This window comes from Colossoma macropomum, unplaced genomic scaffold (genome assembly GCF_904425465.1).
Source record: "Colossoma macropomum unplaced genomic scaffold, Colossoma_macropomum, whole genome shotgun sequence".
Taxonomy (NCBI): domain Eukaryota; kingdom Metazoa; phylum Chordata; class Actinopteri; order Characiformes; family Serrasalmidae; genus Colossoma; species Colossoma macropomum.
The window spans coordinates 3,878,745-3,902,107 of record NW_023495267.1 but is presented as its reverse complement, the minus strand read 5'-3'; the positions used below and the strand labels follow the sequence as shown (position 1 = coordinate 3,902,107).

Genomic DNA, 23,363 nt, shown 5'->3' with positions numbered 1-23,363 from the left:
CTGTTTTCAGTACGAATACACATTCATTATGAAGAACAACTAATATTTCACTATGCAGCATTTCAAGGCTTGTATTCAGATGTTTGTCACTGTATGCCCCCCTCACCACTCAGCCATTTGTTGTTTGCAAACACTCAGAACAAATAATTGATCTTTATTTTAGTAATTGAATCACTTTTGATCACATTAACACTTCACTGCTGTGCCAGGCAAAAATTATACAACTCGCTCCAGCAACGCCCCAAACTTAGTAAGCAGAAAACAGTCAGTGGTCAGGTGTTTTATAGAGGTGTCAGGGTCAATACACTGTTCAGTGTTCAGCACAATGATGTTCAGTGATTAACTAAAGGCTCCAATTTCCTAACTTAAGCAGCAGTTCCACCAATTTAAAAAAATCTGAATAATAAAACGGTTAAGATGTAAATAACATAATTTGGAGTGATTTGATATGAAATGCTTTATTCTAGAGAAACTTACTGAGTCAGAATTGATCGCAGTGGCAGTGATAGGAACCAGACATCTGAAGGGTTTCATACCTCTAAAGCTCCCTGACAGAACACAAAATGGTTACAAACATGCTGCCAATGCCTGAGACATCGTTTTATGATAGTTGAATTTAAAAGCTTTGGCTTAAATCCATTTATGGAGGAGAGGTACACGCAGGGTGTTGTAAAGCAAAATAGTTCCCCAAAAATGTATTTTTTTCCGATTAGCCACTGTTTTACCACTGTAAACATTACATTTCAAAACTTAGAAGACGTGTAGATTCACTGGTCATTTTGGATTGTAAATAAAATGGCTATATCTGCGTAGACATTGTGACCTCCTGGTTCCTATCAACATCACTGTAACGATAACAGTATGTTTCTCTACAATGAAGCATTTAACGTCAAACCACTCTGAATGACTGTTTATAGCCACAGAATTATACAGAAAATATGAAACATTGCTGGAAATCCACTTTAAGCTAATAGCAGCTGTTTAAAGTCGCTGTGCTGCAGGTCGTCAAGTCTCTTTTTGCCCTGCCTTTCACTCATTATCTGCAGACTGTGTGACTGGGTCATGTGAAAAATTCATCGCAGCTTCGCTTTTCAGCTGTTTCATTTTCACCATCGCTGAACTGGCTCGATTCCTAAAAGCAGACTGACGTTTAAACATTGCACATTCATGAGAGTAGAGGTGATGATTTTAGGATTGTCAGCTGGTGAATTTGACACTGGTGATGATGATTTGATTTCTGCTGTTTCAGGCTCTCTGTTGGTGTTGCAGGTTATCAGCACTAGGCTGGTGGCCACACCTTGCTGTGATCCTTCCAGCCATTCTCTGTTCATCCAGTCGGCCACGCTTCGGTGACCGGTTTTGCTAACAAACACAACGTTGTTAAGTCACATCTACAGACTCATTCAGGCTACATTAAGGCAGACGGGGTAAAAATGAACTGAACCGTTCCAGCCATTCTCTTTGTATAAGAAACCCGGCTGTAGGTTATTTAACGGTGCACGAACCGGGATGCTCGCTCTCGCTTTTCGGTCTTGACGTCAGCGAATGTGGAGAATTTTTTTTCTCCACCCGTGTTCCGCAAAGGTGCTTTCGGATTGGCTAGTCCTATCCCTCTTCCTGCGTCTGGATTGGCTGGGCGTTCTTACTAGCTGTGGGGTACCGCTAGCGCTGAACGCCTGTCCAATCACAGAGCGACGAAGGCGGGGGCTTTCCGGGATACGGGTGGGAAAAGAAAGGAAAAAAACAAAAAAGTAACGTGCTCGGCGCGCGCGCTCCCGCTCTCTCTCTCTCTCCTCGCTGACCCTCCATTGTGAGCAGAGCTAAACGATGCTAGCAGCCGTCGCCGTCTTCGCCTCCACCGCCACTGCCGCCGCCCAGTAGAAACAGAGAGAGAGATAGACCCCCTCCCTCCCCTTCACCGCCTTCCTCTGCCCGAGGAACCAGCGCCGCGACCGAGAGAGACGGAGACACGAGCCCGTTTACCGCTCCTTATCTGCCAGGCTGTCGTTCTGCGGGATTTTCTGGTTCTTTTAATGCTCTAGCTAGTCGTCGTCAGGGAGCGAGAGTGAGAGAGCGAGAGAGAGAGCGAGTGAGAGAGAGAACGAGGGAGAGAGAGAGCGAGCTAGGACAAGGATAGGGAAGAAATCCTGAGGTAAAATAAACCACGGAGTGCTTGCTTTTTTCTCGCCCCTCGGAGCTGAAAGAAAGAGCCTGTGGTCCGTCTAGTCATGGGATGTACACTGAGCGCCGAGGAGAGAGCGGCTCTGGACAGGAGCAAAGCCATCGAGAAAAACCTGAAAGAGGACGGAATCACTGCGGCGAAGGATGTGAAATTACTCCTGCTAGGTAGGCTGAATGGCACCGCTCCGCTCGGGGGTGACGAGGCTGAGTTTGGCTTCTCATTCGCCAGATTCTTATTTCGAATTTTCCGTTCCACCTTAAACGGTGCAGCAGCTACGGGGGGCAGAATGTAACTGCTGCACCGTTTAAGGTGGAACGGAAAATTCGAAATAAGAAGCTGATTTCAGCTTCGCGCGGGGATGATGGGAGTGGACCTGCACTCCAGTCAGAGATTAATAATCTCACCTCCGTGCGCCTACATATCTCTGCACGTCATTCCTGTTATATTGTAACCGCTGCAGAACCGTTAGTCTGATATTCCCCTCGTGTCTCTTGTGTTTTACAGGAGCCGGGGAGTCTGGTAAAAGCACCATCGTCAAACAGATGAAGTAAGTGCCATGGTGTAAATGAGATTTCTCGGTTAATGTGTACATGTGTACTCTGATCTTAGCCACACACACACACACACACCGTTTATTGCTTGATGGCGAATGAACGCTAAGGTCCGCCATATTATCGAGGAGTCCCTCGCCTCTCTCTCTTTCTCTTTCTATGAGGGGCTGTAACGTTATCGCGGTCCGGTTTTGAGGGCGTCTGCTCGGCTCGGTTTGGAGAGGAGACGCCTGTGTGGTCGTGCTGTTCGCTAACATGGTGCTGAAGCCGAGCTGCCCTCACCGTGTAGCCTACATCACAAACGGGCCGGGCTCAGTGCCACCTTACACCGCTTTAATAAAAACCCTAACGCCTCTTCCCTCACATTTCTCACACTTATATTATGTATTTATGGCATTTATGCTTCGTGTTTGTGAAGAACAGAGTATAACGCCATGGCTAGGCTGAGCCTCGTCCAGGCATTTAGCACGAAGGCTACTGTAAGGCTGAGATTTTTTCAGAGGCTGCGTTTTAAACGGGCTTTGCGTTTATTCTGGTGAAAATATACGTATTTGTGTATGTGTAGCCTATGTGTGTTACGTCTGGTAGTATACCATGTACATTTTTAGCCTTCTTGTGTGCCTTCAGCATTTAGATGTCCATAATGGTGAACGTCTCTTATAAGGCTGCAGGCTATTCGCATCCATATTCAAGGTGATACAGGCCTTCTTGTGGTGGTGGGCTATGATTGAGCATAGAGAAATGGGGGTGGGGAGGTTGGTGGTGCTGGTGGGGGGGGCGATAGAAATGGTAACACCCTAACTTGTTCACTCGGCCATTTTTATTTTCACGCAGCCGTTACACCCAAACCGAGCAGCTAGCCTGCGTTCACAGTGGACTGGCCCACCCGTTAGACAGAGAAGCCGCTTCGCTCGTGCTCTCCCTCACGGCCTGTTCAGGCTGCGCTGCTGCATTTCTGTGGCGTTTCCCACCCGAGTCCGCCTGCCACGTTTAAAAACTACTGCGCTGTACCGCATCGAGCCGGATGATAAAATAACACATCGTGGCAATTTTTGGTTGTTTCTAGGTTTCTGATCAGTACTGTGGAGGAAAATATTGGGAGAAAAAGCGTCGCCTCTAACGCTCTGCCCTCGAGTCTCGAGTGTTCATATGAACCTGCCATTTTCCACTCGGGTGTGTAGCTCCACAGCTCCGTGTGAAACAGGCGTTTTCGAGCGCTTTAACGCAGCTGGTGTTTCACCCCCCTGTGTCTGTATATGTTTTTCGAGCGGTTCGGCTCTGTTCTGTGGTGGTGCTGCACTGCCTTATGCTCCTTTAGTGGCCGTGAGTATTTCAGGCGCTGTCGGTGGTGGACAGCGCCCAGCAAAGCCCAGTGCTCGGCTCTTTTCGGCTCCTGTCGGCGCTTTTCGGAACTGGTCGGAGAACAGCACGGGGTGGATTTTTAACATCTCTCTCTCTCTCTCTCTCTCTCTCTCTCTCTCTCTCTCTCTCTCTCTCTCTCATTTAATTGTAGCTTTTGGCAAATGCAGGAACCGGCCATCTTCCAAGCAGGTGGCAAGCAGATCCAGACTTTCATGGTGAAATAATAAAATTCACAGTTTCACTGATTTATTCACCAATTACAATAGGCCGAGTGACATTTTTGTAACTGGTCAGAGTGATCAAATGAGTGATCAAGCGATCAGATTAAATTTTGATGTGCTAAGAGACAACGACTGTGCTAGTGAGATAATAAGAGTTTTGGAAAGCAAGGCTGCCACCTCACAGCTACCTAATTGGCTGTTTGGGTGTCTTATGGTTGTGAAGGTGTGCCTGTTTCTTTCTGAAAACGACAGGAGAACATGGACAGCGGTGGAGTGTGTGTGTGCTTAATCATAATTTAGAACCTATATGGACAAACAAACAAGACAGCATGCTGACAGGTTTTGAGACCTGGCTGTACAAAGATCACTGTTGATGGGCGGTAATCATCCATTTTCAACCTCCAGTACTTTTTTTGGACTGCTAGAAGGGCACTACCTCAAAGAGCAGAGCTGTAAAATTGTAGATCCTAAAAAAAGAGATTTTTGTGAAATCATGCGATGCCAGTACCACCACAGAGCTGGATTTCTGGTTGGTTGAGTTACCTTTGGGCTCAATGTTAGCTTGAGTTTGCTAAGCAATGAATGTTGCTATGTAGATGAATTGGTGGGGGTTTTCAGAAACACAGGCAGATAACTGCATTCAGGAACGCTCAGTGCTTTAAGAATTATCAACTCTGCAGACAGTTGACCAGAGAAATGTATCTCTGCTGATCAACTGTCAAATGTAAGTGATTAGATTAGCAGTGAATTCCAAGATAAGTGGCAAGCAGAGGGATTAGGAGGTATATGTTGGTAATTTTGGCATGCTGCAGTTAAAGATAAAACTGTAATATCATGATACTTGGAAGCACTTCCACGATACATAATATTTTTCCACAATATTTTTATTTTTTTGTGAGACATGTAAACAGGTTTTAATTAAAAAAAATCCACCAAATAGACAATAATGCACTGTCTAAATAGGCTATGTAAAACTGTGAGTACGGTAATTATTTTAAAAACGCAGTTATTTGAAGAAGTTTATGCAGTGATTACACACTGGTCGTTTACTTTTACAGGCTTTTTATAACTGATCTAACTCTGACTTATGAAGCATGGAGTTGTTCAATGCTTTAGATGTGCTAGTGGGGTGGGCAGTATGTCAGTATTTATTGCTGGAAAAATTACGTTACAATACATCACAGTATGCTTTTCTGAGCATATCATAGATATCGTCAGTAGTTAAAAAACACTAACTAACTGCATGTTTCATTGCAAAGAGAGGATATTTAGTCCTTTTTAATTAGATTTAGAACAGGATGTGAAACATCGAATAAATGTTGGTTTGGCTTATCAAAGCCAAAAACTTAATATGTAAAACATAAAAAACTAAATATTGCGTGCAATGTATTGATAAATGTGTTGAAGAATTGTGAGATTTTTATTTTTGCCATATTGCCCACCCCTACATACTGACGATAACCACGATATACCCAGATAAGTGATGCAGTTTATCACGATGAACACACATTACCGTAGTGTTTAGGGCTTCTTTGCTTTATGTTTTTCTTTATTTTGCAAATCTGCAAAAGTAAGAATTACTTACATTTCCCACATCCTGTGGTGATGTTTCTGTGGCGTGTTTGTGAGATACAGTGAGTGCTTTTGGTAAACCCTGTGACTACAGTTGGTGTGAGCCTGCGGGAAGCAGTGAGAATGTTTACTTCATTAGCTCATTTTAGGACAAGTGTGTAAGTCTCTCTCTCTCTCTCTCTCTCTCTCTCTGCCTTTTATTTCTTACCTAATGCTCACATTTTTTTCCCTCCCTCACTGTGTGCTTCAGAGAATTGCATCCAGCTCTTATTCCTGGGGGAGTGGGCTGGGAGCGTATGTGTGTGCGTGAGGGATGGAGAGAAATGCGTGTGTGTAAGGTTAGAGAGTGTAAGGTGGGAGCAGAAGAGTTCTGTGGACCCTTGAGAACACGCTCAATGCTCGTTTACCCTGAATGGCAGGGATTTTGCCACGCCAGCTGGGTATGATCCCAAAACACTGTTAAAAAAAAAAATCAGAGGAAAAGTATATTCTTTTCATCTTTACTAGTGTTGCCATGTGAGAACTGTATGTCTGATCAAATAGTCAGATTCCAGTTTAGATCCCTATCTCATAAAGAGTTTAAGCCAATATAGGCTCATTTCTGCTCTCTGATCTGTGTGCCTTGCCTGTGAACTGTAATCCAGGCCTGCTAGATATTTTATCCTTTAAAAGCTGACCTCTGGTGCCCTTCTGGAACAGTGGGCCAGGATTTAAAGTGTTTATTTTCATAAAGTGGCTTCTACAATATGTCCATGTTTTAAACGCACGGTCTGCTCTGCATCAAGCTAATTGAAACAGCTCAGGCTGTGAGGGAAGGGCCCAGCTGTTCAGCTAGCATTCATCTGCAGGCCACTAGATATCTACTCTCTCAACTGGCATTAGGGATAACATGCCATCTTTGGATATTTTGCTATGCAGTACAGTTTTTTTCAGGCTTCCGGATATTGATATCCACATTCTCTTGTGATTGATCAAGTGTGATAGGAGCAGAACCATTTCAGCTACTGAGGAATGAACTTTTCATGTTCAACTAATTATGTAGCCATGGAAATACATGCACTTGTGAGCTTAACCGGACAAAAAGTATGAATGCTTTGAGGTTACTTGGCATGTGAACCTTGAATTATCTTGCTGTGTATGCTTCAGCTGGTATGTAGTAATAACGCACTATAGGGAGAAGAAAAAAATATGATAATGTAAAAATAGCTGCGTTTTCTGGTTCTACGTAACTTGACAGGCTTAAGCTGAGTAAACAAAGCTTGCTAAGACCTCTTCTTCTGTGGCAAAGGTGAGGTACAGTGCCCACCCCCAGCTTTGTCTATTTGAAACTTATTTCTTGACAGATGCTACAGATTGTAGTGTAGCGCAGCAGTGCTCAAACATTCAGCACATCTGACTAGCCAAGATGACCAGAGCAACACATTAATCATGTTTTACTTTCTTAAACTGTTAGAAAAGTAGTTCTTCAAGAGTTCTTTAGTAAAAGGTAATGGTTGTGTATAGAACCATGACAACTCAAAGAAGCATTTAAATCTCTATGATGGAAAACCTGTTGTATGTAGTTCCTTAAAGAACCTTTTAATAATGTTTCTATTAGTGCCAAAAGGGTTCCGGTATTGTTACAGCTCATGGAACCTTTGTTGGTACTATATAGAACACTTTTTGATGAGTGTACATACGTCTTCGTGATAAACTTACTTTGTCTGCTTCCAGGCACTCACCTACTGAAACCAGCATGTGAAGTCTTTCACTAGAAACGTCCTTCATGAAGGAAATATTTTTAGTTGTATTAATCTAAACGTAGTTTGTACATTCTTGTGCAATGTCAGAAAAACATGGTTGCACTAAATGCAGAAGTGCATGGCGCTCCTGACAGCTTTGGACCAGGGCCTTCCACATATTTGAACTTTTTTCGGAGGTCAGTGGCGTAATGCTCCTGAGCAGATGAGATCTGCAGACAATTCCACTCGATGGCTGGCCTGATTCAACTCATCGTTTACCATCATCTCTCTTCTTCTGGGAAATGAGAGAATCCGTAAAAGTGTGTGTGTGTACGTATGTGTGTGAGGGCTGTTTTTATTTGTGCAGATGGCCAGAGTTGTGCGTCTGTGTGTATTTTGCTGTTTCTCCTTTATGAGGAAATGTGTTTCTCAGAAGGCGACATGTCAATAACCGCAACAACAGAGAGGGTGAAAGTAGCACAGAGTCAGGCAGTGGGGCCTCAGTGTTGTAAGTGCGCTTACACTGATAGATGACATGGCCACAAACGCACTCCACTGCCTATTTTATATGTCTGTGTGAGTATGAAAGGAAACTCTGAGTCACTATGTAGAAACAGGGAAGGAAGGGACAGTGATGCAACCTGCAGTGTGGTGAAATACTGGACTGCCGTCCGTGTGCGTTCGTCAGAGAATGCTGCTCTCTGGTGCCCTCACTCTCTCTCTTACACTCTTTCTCTCACTCTCCAACCCCCCACCCCTGTTTGCCTAAATGATGGGGTTTCATGTGCGCCCCAGTTGACGTGATTGAATTTGATTAAGCCGATGGAGAACAAAAGGCTCTCATGTGTTTGGTTCCCAGACCCTTTCTGTAATATCCTCAAACTGACCTTATCCTGCATGACAGTCAGAGTGAGTGACTCTCTCTCTCTCACTCTCTCACACTCTCTCTCTCTCTCTCTCTCTCTCTCTCTCTCTCTCTCTCTCTCTCTCCCTCTCTCCCTCTCTCCCTCCACCCCCCCCCAACCTAACTATCAAGGGAACACATGCTGCAGAACTTTCTAGAACATGTCCTGCCCTTGTTCATGTGTTTGTTTGTCCGTTATGTCTAGGGCGCAGGAGTTCCTGATTCTTTCAAATGATTACAAAGAGCGACGTGTGTCAGAGTTGCTGCCTTTTTGCATCCTCTTTGCATCAGGGACAGTTTTACCCGCCCATGCAAAATGCACCTCCATGGTACTTCTTCGATAGTGAAGATCAGATCCATAAAACTAGAGTCGTCACTAGAGAAGGACAATATGCCAATGTTGATCATTATCCTGATAAATTACGTCACAATATGTCACACTGTGCTTTTCTGAGTATGTTGTGTATCATCAGTACTTAAAGAACACTAACTAACTACATGTTTCATAGAGCTGGGCAATATATCAGTATTCACAGATCATAATTTATCATGATAACTACAAATATATCAATATTTATACTTATCTTGATAAATTATGCCACAATACAGCACAGTAAGTATGTTGTGTATATCATTGAGTCGGGAAGTGTTTATTATTAAGTTCTAATGTTTGATTACAAAGAGACCATAATTAGTCCTCTTTAATTGGATTTAGTGCAGCACAGTGTGTGAAATGTTAAATACAAATCTTTTTGTGTGAAGTTTTTAATCCTGTTTCGTAAGTTTGGCACTACTTCGTCTAATTTGTCAGGTATCATAGAAAATCAACATTGTGACACATCGTGTATCGTGAAAACTACTTGGAAGTATTATGATATTACGTTTTTGCCATGTCGCCCTGCTCTAGTTGTCACTGTAGATTATATTGTTAAATAAGCCACCAATTATTTTATGAGTAATCAGAGTTTTTAAACAAGGCCAAATAATATTTCTTCAGCTGGACAATAACAAACCTTGCAAAGCCTTTCAAAGATTCCACAGTGTTTTATTGGAAAACAGCAGTCTAGAGCAGAGCTGCCCAAAGTGTGGCCTGTGGGCTAAAGTTGGCCCATGAGGATGTTTGATTTGACCTGCCTGAAAGTCATCTTAAACCCACTCCCTCATCTTATGAAAGAGCAAATATATTCTTGCACTTTATGTTGAACCTACATTTCCCTTTTAATATTGTTTTTTTTTTTGTATTTTTGAAGTATTTTGGTAGCAAAACATGGTGTAACATTAAAAAATATATTTTTAGAAAACTTCCTACATTCTTTATTTTTATACTGTTTTGTCTTTTTGGCCCTTGGCCCACCATAAACATCATATGTTGGCCCCGCAAAATAGAATGTTTGGCCACCCCAATCTAGAGCTTTTTAAAGACCTCATTCAGAAATAAAGGGTCTAAAAGGCATTTAAATGTGAGTGTCTGTCCGGCGCTGTTTCTTACTGTAAGAGAGATCAGTAGAAGAATTTAAGGGAATGGTTCACTGAAAAATCTCTGCAAAACTTGGACACCAAACCTGTCTTAGCCAATTGAGTGCATTTGGAGGCTAAATTGTGTAAATTAGATTTTTTCCTAAACTGTTCCTTTAAAATATGCATTGTCATGTGAATTGCCACTGAATCAATTACCATCAGTTTAAAAAAAGTTTAATTGTAATCTGTTTTTTCATTTAGATGGTTGAGTAATCGTGACAGCCCTAGTATCTCTTTCTGGCCACATGCTCCCAGTGCAAATGGCCTCCATGCTCTATAGAGGCTGTTTAAAGAAAGTGTTACCTATTATCTTTTCCTTCATTATGTTTTGTGATGCAGGCGGTGTGACTGTATCCTCATCTCTCCTTTAGAGAGATTGACTGCTCGGTAATCTCATACACACTTGCTCAGGGTGAGGGTGAGTTAAGCTGGGAAAATGAACCTTTTCCCTCTTTCCCGCATCTCTTTCTCTCCTCTCTGTTTCGCACGAAACTAAGTCCAAACTGTGAAGCATCATCCATCATCATGCTGTGGCTCAGAAACTCGGACAGGCAAAGCCACTGAAGAGGATTAAGAAACACTCTGCTTTTTTCCTCAGCCCTGTGTATGTATGGCATATAAAATTGAATGCATTCCGAAGCTCAGGGCATTCTGTCAGTATACACCGGGTAGATGCCATGGCATCCAGAGAATAAGTGGGAAATGGGAAGAAAGAGGAATGAAACGGGATGAGAGGGAAGTGAGTGGTGGAGGGGTGAAAAAGAGGTGCAGGAATGTCAAGTGCTTCTGGAAACTATGGTCTCCCTCCCTCCCTCCCTCTGATGTCTGATTACTTGAATACACAGGCATACGTAGTTATCACAAAATTCAGATTTCGATTTGGTACAGTACAGTAGTCTTGGTTCAGTGCATTTCATCAATACAGCAAAAATAAGGAGTAGCTGAAAATGTTACATTAATATGTTGATGTTTAAATTTTTTGGCAGTATTGGCTGATATTGATACTGATTTGTTGTACTTCAGCAGAGCAGAATGTTTAGCTGATGATGGGCTAATGTGCTAATATATCTGCATTTTATTTATTTATTTTATTGCATTTGTAACTCTCTCCAAATAAGTGTTACATTTCTTAGTAATGCTAATCCATGTTCAAGTGGATTCCTCAGTAATTTTCAAGTCATGTGTCATCTGCTATTGGTTTTTGTGGTCTTGCACTGAGTTAAATTTAATGCGCTATTAGCAGAATGCCAAGTGGCGTGCTGTGAGAAACAGAGCAGTGCTAGAAGTTGCAAAGTGTCAATGTGCATGTGCATCTTTATGTTCTGTGATTTATTGTTTATGACGTGGTAGCCTTAAACTAACCGAGCAATCAGATACTGATCACCTCTTACGATGATTGTTCGGTTTTCACGTTTTTAATCGTAAAAGTATAGTATATATTTTTTAGAATATTTGAATGATAATATTTTTTAAAACGTGAACATTAAAATGGCAAAAATGGTTGAAATGCCCATCTCTGCTATATAGTCAGCATTAGATAAAAAACCTATAAGGCTTCAATAAATATCAGAATATCTATGCTTTTAATCTGAATTGTTACAAAATGTTGTTATGATACTTGCAGGTACTTTACGGATGTGGTATTTACGCTGTATATGACCACTTTATCCATAAGCTGCTTTGAGTGAGGGTGTCAGAATAACATATGCTAATACAAGAAAAGAAAAACCCTTAAACACCGCTGAGCTAGTTTGTAAATAGCAGGTTTGCATTTGGGTGTTGACGGCACCTGTTAGCTAGTGTTGTGCTCATGCTGTTGCAGGAGTGCTGTGTGGAGGTGTTTGAAGGGCGTTAATTGCAGCTGATTGTGACTGTGTTTTGCTCTGTGTATGTGTCAGTTACTTTTACCTGGAGAGCGCGTGACGCTAAATTGGACCTTTGTGTCAACGGGCTCCCTGCGGCCCTCGGCCCTCGGGATGCCTGTGTACACATACAGCGTCTGCATACAAACGCACACACAAGATCCTGTAGATTCACAGAACTACTTTCCATTAAAACAAAAGTGCAGATGTGGACTCGAGGCCTTTGTTCTGTGTGAAAGCCACAGTCAGTCGGGGTGGAGCACTTCTGCTTTCTCCATCTTCACTTCTCTCTTTTTGCAGCCTCGAAACGCAAGGCAGCTCTGCGAGGTTACGGTAATCGGCTGCAGAATGATCCAGCAGGAAAATCCTACCGTCTGCCTTACGAGAAATAGTGTGTAAACTGTGGACAGTAGATAAGTGATGGAGGTGCTGGTCAGAAACACAGTACCTGCCGCTCAAGCAGCTTGCACAGGCTTCTGGGTAGTGCTGAGGATGTGCTGCCTCAGCCCATTTATTGTCTCCCCCCCCTTTTGCTTCTTCCCTCGCTATCTCACCCGCTTGCTCTCTCGCTCTCTCCATCCCTCCCGCCCCCTTTCTCGCTCTGTTGTCATGGAAATGAGAATGACTGCTATAATTAGAGGATGAGAAATGAGCAGGATGTGCAGAGGGGGAGGGGCAAAGATGTAAAAAAGTGTTTACTGTAAGAGGGCGTTGCTATAGGGCTGCTGATAGGTGTGGCGTGGGCCAGGTTGGAAGATGATTGGATAAGGGTTATAAGGCAGAGCCAGTGCATAATGACTTGTTATAATGTTTCAAAGGTTGAAAAGGCTTAGCCTGTGTATAATGAACTAACGTAGAGTATGAGCACTGTTTTACCTGTACAGCATAGACTGAGGAAGGTGCATAATCAAAATGTCATTAGAACAGCTAGTTTTAGAAAAAATCCAATTGAAATCATTGATCTGCAAAAAAAAACCTTTTAGTACAGCAGTATCCAAAAATGATATCCAGATATGATTTTCATGCGCTGGTAATTCCAGACATGGATATATTATATCAGAGTATTTCTGGCATACTGCTCAAGCTTCTCTTAGTGTAATATTTCAGTACATGAAATTACAGAGATTAAGTGGCATCACATTTTTTTTTTAAGTATATAAACTATGGACAGAGTTGTTGCATTTTACATTTTAAATTTTGTTCAATCACTCGTGTTCCCTTTCCTACACCATCTACAATTCTCTGTGTTCCTTTTAGCGCCACTCTTGGCAGGCCCTGCATTTGGAAAGAGAGGATGAGGAGGTTTAAAAAAAAAAAGCAGAAGACGATGCATGTCACATGATTATTGTTCTTACACACTCTGTTATTTCAAAGTAGTCTTAGTGTGATTTGATCTGAAGGAATAGGACTGACGTGTCCACACAGCAGCCAGCGGGGTCTGGCCAGACGGATGCTGGGATTTGACCCCAGAGGGTGATGAGGAATGTTCTCCTGAGGGACGGGGTTGGCGGTGACTGACCATGAGGCGTTGGGGAGATTGGGGAAGTGGAGCTATGATTGTTTTGGTTATAAATAGAAGCGCTGCCCTTACGTTCCGATGGTGCTGAAGACAGGATAAGTGGCTGCATCCTGGGGGAGTGATGACAGGCACAGCACTCAAACACACAGTCAGGACAAAGGGGGCTCTTACCCACGACATATGCCCGCGGAGGAGAGATAGGGCAGCTAGTGAGAGTGTGGTCTGTTTGCAAGTTTTACATTTAAACTAATGATGCAAACAGTTTAGTTCTCCCAGCAGATTCAGTGCAGTGTTCGAACAGTGTTGGAACAAATGTTCACTTCTAAAGTCTCGGGAATGTTTGAGTTGCTACAGGTGGCAGGATTCTTTATCTCTACACTTGAGCCATTATCCAATTCTGTTGCTATCTTTAAGTCTTTAACTTACATGCATTTTAAGCATTATATCACATATTAAATAATGTAAGTAACTCTCCATCTTTAAGCTCTCTTTTTAAAAGATTTTTTGACTGCAATCCTGTGCATTTGTGAGCCCTGCTGGCTGTTTCTTCGCTTAAAGTGACACTTGCAAAAGTGACCCTTGCCATGCTACTAGTTCACCCTATGGAGAAACATCAGACTTCTAAACATGCATGAGTGAATGTGCATGTTCTTTTTAATGTAATTTTTTTAACAAATGTTAGCTTGCAAAGGGAACATCTAACTGTTTTAGGTACTGACACGTGCCTGATAATTGTAAATGGCTTGTGTATTTATATCAAACATGTTTCTATAATTCTGGCCACAAATTATTAACTTTGTCCACAAGCTTTATTAGCTTGGTGGCCCGAGTGGCCAGTGCAAATTTTTCATATCTGTCTGCCCTGATGTATTTTGATGCAACATATTGCAATATTTCAATTAGTTTTAAATGCGTATTATACCTCTAAAAGGCAAACTTTTTCTAATGAACCTTACAATTTCACTCATCTCGCTTCAAAGTAGACAAAGAAACGTTCAAGAAATTTTCTTTTATGTTTGCATATTTTGCAGGTGTTCTTATCCAGACCAGTTTACAGTGGTAGATGAACATAGCGTTAAGAGTCTTACCCAGTGACTCTTATTGGTGTAGCAGTTGTTTTTATTTTTGATGGGAAATGAAAACATGCAGCAAAAACACAAAATCGTTTTGGCATCCTATTACCTTAATATACAAATATTACTAATTAAGTATTGAAATATCAATACATGAGTGTAACAATGTATTTTTCTTTTAAATAAACATACAAATGTTTTGCTACTACTGATTTTTTGCCCTAACCTATTTTCCTCCCCGTACTTTTGAAACTGCACCAGTCAGGTCATTTTATGTGATGTGAATATTGACCAGTAGTAGATGTTGAATACTCATTGTTGTCTCGTTTTTGTTGATAAACACATCTGCGGGGATACACAGATCTTACTAGTTATGGTTCAAGGTCTTTGTATCAGTGTTATGTGAAAATAAGTGTGTGGTTTTTGGCCCAGGATACAGGTCACAGAGTGCTTTGTGTGTTTCTGTAATAACTGTCAGCAGGAGATGATGTAGCCGACTCCTTTTTCCCCTTGGGGGCATGTACACAAACACGCCATACAGACACACTGATGGGCGGCTCAGAAGTGAAAGTCCTCATGCATGAACTGTACAGACTTTCCAAATTGAGATGATTTTTTTTCTCTCTCTCTCTCTCCCCCCTCTCTCTCTCTCTCTCTCTCTCTGTCTCTGTCTCTCTCCCCCCCTTAATGAGTTGCTCAGTAATAAGCTCCTCTGAACTGGAGGTAGCTGTAATGATGTCTCTCCTTCGCCCACATGCCACCATACTGAGGCAAGGCTTCGTTGGCGAGAGAGAGACAGAATCTTCCAAGGAGAGCGAAGGAGAAAACGAGTGTTCGCCTTGCACAAACTCTCCACAGACTCTCCAGACCGTCTGTCTTACGTTCCTTGCCTCTCCTCTGGGTCTTATGTGTGAAGCCTGAGGGCTGTTCACTGCAGGCTGGCGTGGTGGCTCTGTGTGTCTTAATGGTGTCCAATTAATCATCTATGAGCTGTAATCATGATATTTACCCTCTGCAAATTGATACTCGGTGAAAGGTTTTAATTTGTAGTATACATAATGTACCATGATCTAGCATTTCTTGTCACTACTAGAAATTAAATGAATGTGTTAGCAAGCCGTAGGAAGTGCCATGAGCTAAGAAATCTCTGAGCAAGCTCAGATATTGCTGGTGTGGTTTGTGTGAGTATCGGTACAAATCACAATTATTTAAGAAGGTTGAATAGGAATAGGTGTTTCTATCATGGAGGTAGAATAAGAGTCATTAACATTAGTGCATATTCCTTTCAATGGGATTTGCTCAGTGGTGCACAGGCCCTGCCATCTTTGCTTTAAATGGGGACGATCTTTCAGTAGCTACATCTGAGCTGAGCTGTGGCAGAAGTTGACCAAGTTAGAAACTCAAAGAAATAATGTGGTAGCAATGCTGATTAAGACGTAACACCACCTTCCAATTGGTAGTTATAGCAACAGACAAGTTTAGGCATGAGAAACCTGCTCTATGCTTGTGCATTAGCAATGACATAGAAGCCAATCAAGAAAGAAAAAACAGAATTCCTTTAACATAAGAATATCATTTCTAACATATATTAATATATTTGTGTTATGAATGCAGTAAAATGAAGAAAATGCAGACATTCTGACATGACATACTCTTCTGGAGTGCAATAAATACATGAAGAAATATTGGTTTGAAATATCTGTCAAATCTAAATATCTGCCTGATGCTTAGATGTTGTTTTTCTGCAAATATCTGCCAGTACCACTGTGATTCCAATATCATTGTATATACCTCTCAGAGTAGGAGTGTGGTTCTAGTATCAGATTTCTCTCTTATTTATTATGACTCATTAATGGGGACAGACCCTAGATCAGTCCTTCTTTGCTTAAAAGCTTTATGAATACGGGCCCTGGTCAGTTGGTCCAGACCAAGGCAGGCACTTTGTTGATTTTTTTAAGTAATAACGTTTCACCTCTAATATGTAGTTCCGTAGTTCCATTTTTCAGTTTTAGGCTTGGTTTTGTCTGGTTCTTAAATTAGTCTCAGTTCCGGTCTTCACCTTTTAGGGGTCTAGTGTTGCCCTGAGCCGTGTGGTGTCTGGTCGTGATCTTGGCCTCTGGGGTTGGAATGTTGACTGTCTGCATGTGGGAGAGAGAGAGAGAAAAAAGAAAGGGACCACTGTTGCTGTTTTTAGCCAGACAGACCAAAGACCTTATAGGAAAGTCTGTCCACTTGGTGGCCATCTTGGCAACGCTGCCAGGCAGTTATTTTCAGTCATACAACCCAGATTCCAGTCTTTTTGAACGAGGAGAGACCTGAAAACTTAGAACTGAAGGCCAAATTACTGATTCAAAAACATATTTGAAATAGCTGGTAAAATCTGACAGTTTTTTTGGGTTGTTCTGGCTACTGCTTTGGCACTGAACTCCACAGCTGAGGGATGCTTTCCCCATTTGCAGCTTTACTAGCCCCCTTGACTCATTTCATTTCAATGGTATTTCCCTATAAACCGACAAGTTGAGCATTACAGGCTTTCCCATTGATTTTCCAATCTTTGACTTGTCTCCTCCTTTATAATGTCTTTGGACAGACACACACATCAACACACACGTGGCCTGTGTGTACTGAGCAGACTGTGAGACAGATAGCCATATAGGCAGCTTGGACACGGTCAGGACATTTAAAAGCAGAGAGCTACACTGTCTTGACATGGACTGCTGATGTTGCTAACCTTGCAGAGATGGAGGACCGCACATTTAATTGTGTTTATATGCATGTGGGACAGGTTTGGAATTTATTTTTTTTTTGCATCCAGTCATCATTTTAAATCGGAGAATAGTGCGAAACTTGGAGTCTGTATTTCAGGTTTTCTTAAATTACATAGCAATCAGTTGAGAAACATAGTAACCCCACAGTGCTCAGCGTGTTAAAGTTCCTATGATGGGTGACCTGAGAGCTGGAGTGGTTTACTCTTTTTCACCTCACACTGTCTTTACTGTCCTGTGTCCTGTTGAGGCCTCTGGCTGAGTCTGAGCTGAGCTGGGGGATAGTGTGAGCTAGGTGGAGGTGATGGGGTGATCATGACAGGACGAGTTTTGTGTCAGGAGTGTCACACCACAACGTATTGTGTAGTTCAGTACAAGCTTCTCAATCCATTACACACAAGAACAACACATTTAACAGACTAGAGCAAATAAAGTACTCAAAATCAAAATTAAACAAGCAAGCCCCCAGTTAGGGTTCACCCTCGCTCCTTTGAAAATATTACTTCCTCTTTACCTCTCAACTGACTAAAGTATTAAAATATTGTATCCTTATGATGATGAATGCTCTAACTAAACATGGAAACATTAGCACATAAACATAATGCAGATATATAACTCCTGATATTTCTGTATCAAAAAATGCATTGAATCAAGATATCACTGTATTGTCTTGAATTATGAATGTTGTGAGTTGCTACACCCCTTTTTTCTGCATAAATTTTTATCTTTTTATTTTTGTGTTCGTATGCCTTGTCTACAATCTCCTCACATGCACTCTACAGCATCCGAAAACAAGAGAACAATGTATTTCACTGCATTTTCCAATTAATGTCGTAGAAATGTAGGCATCACCCAACATGATTAAACAGAAGTGGGTGATATGGATAAACACTTCCCTTGGATGTTATCTTTTTTTTGGACATTTTGTTTTTGTTTCACTTATATATTCTTTTTGCCACCTTTTTTTTTTATCTGTCGGTTGTTCAGTTCAAGTAGGATACTCACTGATTAGAGCTTACTGAAGTTAAATTATGGTACTTTTCATGACACTTTTATGGCATATGAAACAGTGTAGGCATGTTGCACATATCATTAAGTTCATTCATAACTTTCTGGTGAAATAGCCAGGTTAAATCTTTAAATTACCTACCCCAGGACTGTGACGTAAACAGACTATGGAAATTTTACTGTGCACTTAGACATCATCTGTTAAACAGTACATTTGTCATTTACATGTCAAGACTCTGCTGTTTCATCAGTTCATGGGTGTTATTTGGCTGGTCCATTTTTGCCCTTTTTGCCGTTTTTTTCTAACCCTTTTTCAGATTGTCAGTGTTTCTGTCCAATTTGTGATACTCTTGCTGGGGCTGTGGAGCAGATAATTACCAAATGGTCTTGTAGCATGTGTGAAACAAAGGGCTGACAGCGTGTCACACTTCCAATTCAAAATGTCTGTTAAAACCAAGCAGAATGATTTTCTTGAAGCTGTACTGTGCTTTTAATGAATGTACTTAGTCGTGTAACGTGTGTGTATATATATGTGTACATATATATATATATATATATATATATATATATATATATATATATATATATATATATATATATATATACACATACACACACACCAATCAGGCATAACATTATGACCACCTCCTTGTTTCTATACTCATTGTCCATTTTATCAGCTCCACTTACTATATAGGTGCACTTTGTAGTTCTACAATTACAGACTGTGGTCCATCTGTTTCTCTGCATACTTTGTTAGCCCCCTTTTACCCTGTTCTTCAGTGGTCAGGACCCCTATGGACCCTCACAGAGCAGGTACTACTCAGCACTGCAGTAACACTGACATGATGGTGGTGTGTTAGTGTGTGTTGTGCTGGTCTGAGTGGATCAGACACAGCAGTGCTGCTGGAGTTTTTAAACACCTCAGTGTCACTGCTGGACTGAGAATAGTCCACCAACCAAAAATATCCAGCCAACAGCATCCTATGGGCAGCATCCTGTGGGCACTGATGAAGGACTAGAGGATGACCAACACAAACTGTGCAGCAGCAGATGAGCTATCGTCTCTGACTTTACATCTACAAGGTGGACTGACAAGGTAGGAGTGTCTAATAGAGTGGACATTGAGTGCACACAGTGTTTAAAAACTCCAGCAGCACTGCTGTGTCTGATCCACTCAGACCAGCACAACACACACTAACACACCACCACCACATCAGTGTTACTGCAGTGCTGAGAATGATCCACCACTCAAATAGTACTTACTCTGTGAGGGTCCGTGGGGGTCCTGACCACTGAAGAGCAGGGTAAAAGGGGGCTAACAAAGTATGCAGAGAAACAGATGGACTACAGTCTGTAATTGTAGAACTACAGAGTGCACCTATATAGTAAGTGGAGCTGATAAAATGGACAGTGAGTGTAGAAACAAGGAGGTGGTCATAATGTTATGCCTGATCGGTGTGTATATATATATATAGGAATGGACAGATGCAGATTTTTTTCTGTACATATTTGTCAATGACAATACATAAATATTTATAAAATGTAGAAATTGGGATGACATCTACCTGAGTTAGCATCACAGAGAGCCTGTTTGCACCATACATTAGCATGCATTTTGGTGATGGGATAACATTTGAATTTCACTTGATTGCATGAAAAGCCAGATGTAAACCCGCCCAGGATGCATTGTGAGCGGATTACGATTTGATAACTCAGACCACTTTCCGAGGTGGTCAAAGATGGATCTAAACCAAGTGCCTTTGTGCATTTCAGGCTGATGAAAGCATCCAAGCCAAACTTGTGCACTCATATCATAACTGGGGAAAAGAGTAAACAAAAGTGAAGAGGAAGCGACATACGTATTTACATGCTGTTTACGCTGGAATAGTACAATCAGAACTCAAATTGGGGATGCATTTTAGTGAAAAATATAAATGAAACTTTGCCAAAGTTTATTCAAATGTGATTCGGACATTAAACACATTAGTTATATCAGTTTGATATAACTGTCTGATCATTTCTTTGTTGAACAATTATCTACCAGTTCAGATATGATTCCAATATCATCATCCACCCCTAATATGTACAGTATATAAATACTGTATACTAAGGGTGTAGAATCAGAATATAGGAGACAGTGAGACCTGTACATTTCGAGGAAATGAAGACCTCAATGTCACCTGGGTGTGTCCCAGGAAAACTTTGTGTGTGTGTGTGTGTTGTGGCCCTCATAGGTAGCTCCCACACACACACACACACATTGCCGAGTCATAAAATACACACCCACCCACCCTTGTGCTGGGTTTTATACAGTGTGGGGTTAGTTTTGTGCCCTCAGGCAGTCGGTTAGTGGCTAAAGTGCATGTGTGTGAGGAGAGGACAGGAAATGAATCTGTCAGTGAAGTGCTTCTTTCAGTCTCATATTTGAAACAGATCAATGCTTCCCTCCTCCCCTGGGAACAGGAAACCAGGCCTTATTTATATTGTGACTTTCAGAAGACCCTAAACATTCATGGGTTATTTTTAACTTCTGAATAATTGAACGGTCACCTGAGAGAGCCAGAGCTGCTCTTAGTGTCCGCTCAGAGTGGGGGAAATGGAGACACTGGCAGCTCTTGTGCCGCCATCTTGGCACAGTATTTTGACAAGTGGTGTATCGTAGGTTGTATGTGAGTAATGGAGGTTCATACTATGAATGAAATCAATATCAGATTTCAACTGACATTTAATGCAGATATAATGATGCATTAGTTAGCCCTTGTTCTGAATCACTAGATTTATAACTAGTTTATTTTGTTTATTGTTTATTCTGATTTCTGGGTTTAACAAAGTTTTTGCACTTTTCTCTCTATTACAGAAAGTCACATGGATTTGCACACTTCACGTGGGAAAAATATGTAATTACGTAAAAACTTGTGGTTCTTGCATACTTCATATGTAACATATGGATGACTGTTCTGTAAGAGTGAGATTCAAAGTTGTGAAACTTACTTGGCTGTAGTACACCTGAACATCTTTGTTTTGTGTCCGAGTATGTGTTTTTCAGGGTTGGGGATGGCTTGGATTTGTGTAGCCTCCACTCCTTCACCTATAAACAACTGTCTGTGAAGCCTGCTCCTTTTCTGTACCAGAGGCTGCTGGACTGCCTGTCTTTGATAACCCAGGCAAATGTGAAAAAATAGGAATCAATTAAGAGATGAGGAAAGCTGTCAATTTCCGTGAGGTTTCCCTCGAGTCAAAGCTGGAAGGAGTTAAAGAGCGAATTATTGTGCCTGCCAATCTTGGCAAATCGTGTTTCATTGATTTAATGTAATTTTGCAATATGACTTTTTTTGCAATGCAAATTACAAGCCGTTATGAGACTCTATGACGGCAATCTGAGTCAAAACCACTGATGGAGTGAGTCACGTAGATTCAGACAGGCAACACATATAAATGCTCCTAACACCCACTGCCCTCGGGACTTAACTCAATTAAGAAAGTAAGTAAAGGGGAGATCTGTCACCTGTGGCTGAGGACCCCCCTTTTGTCCTACCCATATTCACTACAGTCACTAAGGCCTCTGATTTGGGGTGCAGGGGGAACCCTCCTTCCCTCTGTTGTAGATGCAAAAAACTGCCTTGCTCTGTTCTGGTCCAGATTAGAGCAAGGCAGTTTTGTTTATTGTAGACAGATAAAACCATCATTAGATAATGATACAGTTATTGAATAGAGAGAGGGAGGTAGAAGGACAGGGAGGAGAGAGGGAGGGAAAGGACAAGACAAGTGAATGTATAACAGGCTCTCAGACACACACACACACACACACACACACACACTTTCTATTTGTTAGGGGTGCACAATACGTGCACAACAGTGCATATTTGCAGATCAATGTGAAAATGTCATTGTTATTGATCTGATATTGGACTTACAGCTGATAATCACAGCCAGTTACCTGGTGCCTCACTTTTGCTTGTGCACACACTGATGTACTATCCTGCTGCAGAGTGAGAAGGACATTGGCGTGGAAGTTTTTTCACAGTTTCAGCAGAGGATCTGAATTGTAGTTTTTAGTAAATATCCAGTCGAAGTGCAGCAAGAGCAAAATTCACTGAATTCAGTTATCAGTTCTGGGTTTATGATTCAGTATTCACACAAAATTTTGAACAAAATTCAAATGAAGAAAAACGATGACAATGTTGTTGCACAGCTTACAAATGAATGTGCTGTTGTGGGTTGTTGACTGTTGCGGATCATTTGCAAACTTTGGTATTTAAACAGGGCAGCTGCATTAGATGGCAAAATTAATGGATTGGCCATTAAACACAGTGCATTGTCAAATGTTCACACTGCACGTTGTCCCAGTTTTGCATCACAATGTCGGCTCGGTACATCAGTGATGGATCACACCGCCTTACTGCCGTCACTCCTGCCACATCCATGTCAGAGCACATCACAATATTCAAACACCAGCTAGTAGACATCGTCTTGTTTGATCTACAGTATCATCAATTCACCGGAGCGCTGCTTCAAGTTAGCCAGCTGCTAAAAACAGCTAGTCTGGAAAGATAGCATTCTCCTGCTTTCCAGTGCCTCACAGCTTCCTCAGTTTACTTTTGTTTAAATCAGGGATGCAGGTTGCATGAACCCTTTTCTTTCTTTCACTTTTGTTGCTTGGGAATGCACTAATACTAAAATATGACTTTTTGAGTGCTGTAATGCAGCGCTTTAGTTGTGTGGAGCAGACATGATTTAATGCTGCTAAAGCTTGTTAGGATGTACGGAAAGAGGTGAGTTCACTGTAGTTCAGTACAGTTACGCCACAGTTCTCGTCTCTCACACTTGGTCACAGGAGAACAGATCGCCGGTCGCTCCACTCAGACAGGGAATGTATAACTCCACATTTCAAACGTTACTAAAGTATATTTGGTGTCTCGTTTTACTCGTCGCCCCCTCCCTCTCTAATCATGTCGAAAAACTCAGAAGTGCGCCCTCTCTTGGTGACAGCAGAGTAGTGTTGCTTTCCTTGCGGTAGAAAACGCCACCAGGGCTGTCGGTAGAATGTGGAAGTGTGAGAATGGTGTATTATATCGACGATTTATTGAACATTTCATATAGTT

General features: G+C 41.6%; 1 protein-coding gene across 3 annotated transcripts in view; it reads left to right on the top strand.

Annotated features, from left to right (window-relative positions):
• The first annotated feature begins 1,787 nt into the window (after positions 1-1,787).
• Positions 1,788-23,363, top strand: part of gnao1a (guanine nucleotide binding protein (G protein), alpha activating activity polypeptide O, a) — a 95,691-nt gene continuing 74,115 nt past the window's right edge. For all 3 annotated transcript variants that reach the window (XM_036561614.1, XM_036561615.1, XM_036561613.1), the window contains exons 1-2: positions 1,788-2,346; positions 2,687-2,729. In XM_036561614.1, the coding sequence (XP_036417507.1) occupies positions 2,229-2,346; positions 2,687-2,729 (161 nt within the window). In that variant the 5' untranslated portion in view covers positions 1,788-2,228. The remainder of the gene's footprint in view (positions 2,347-2,686; positions 2,730-23,363) is intronic.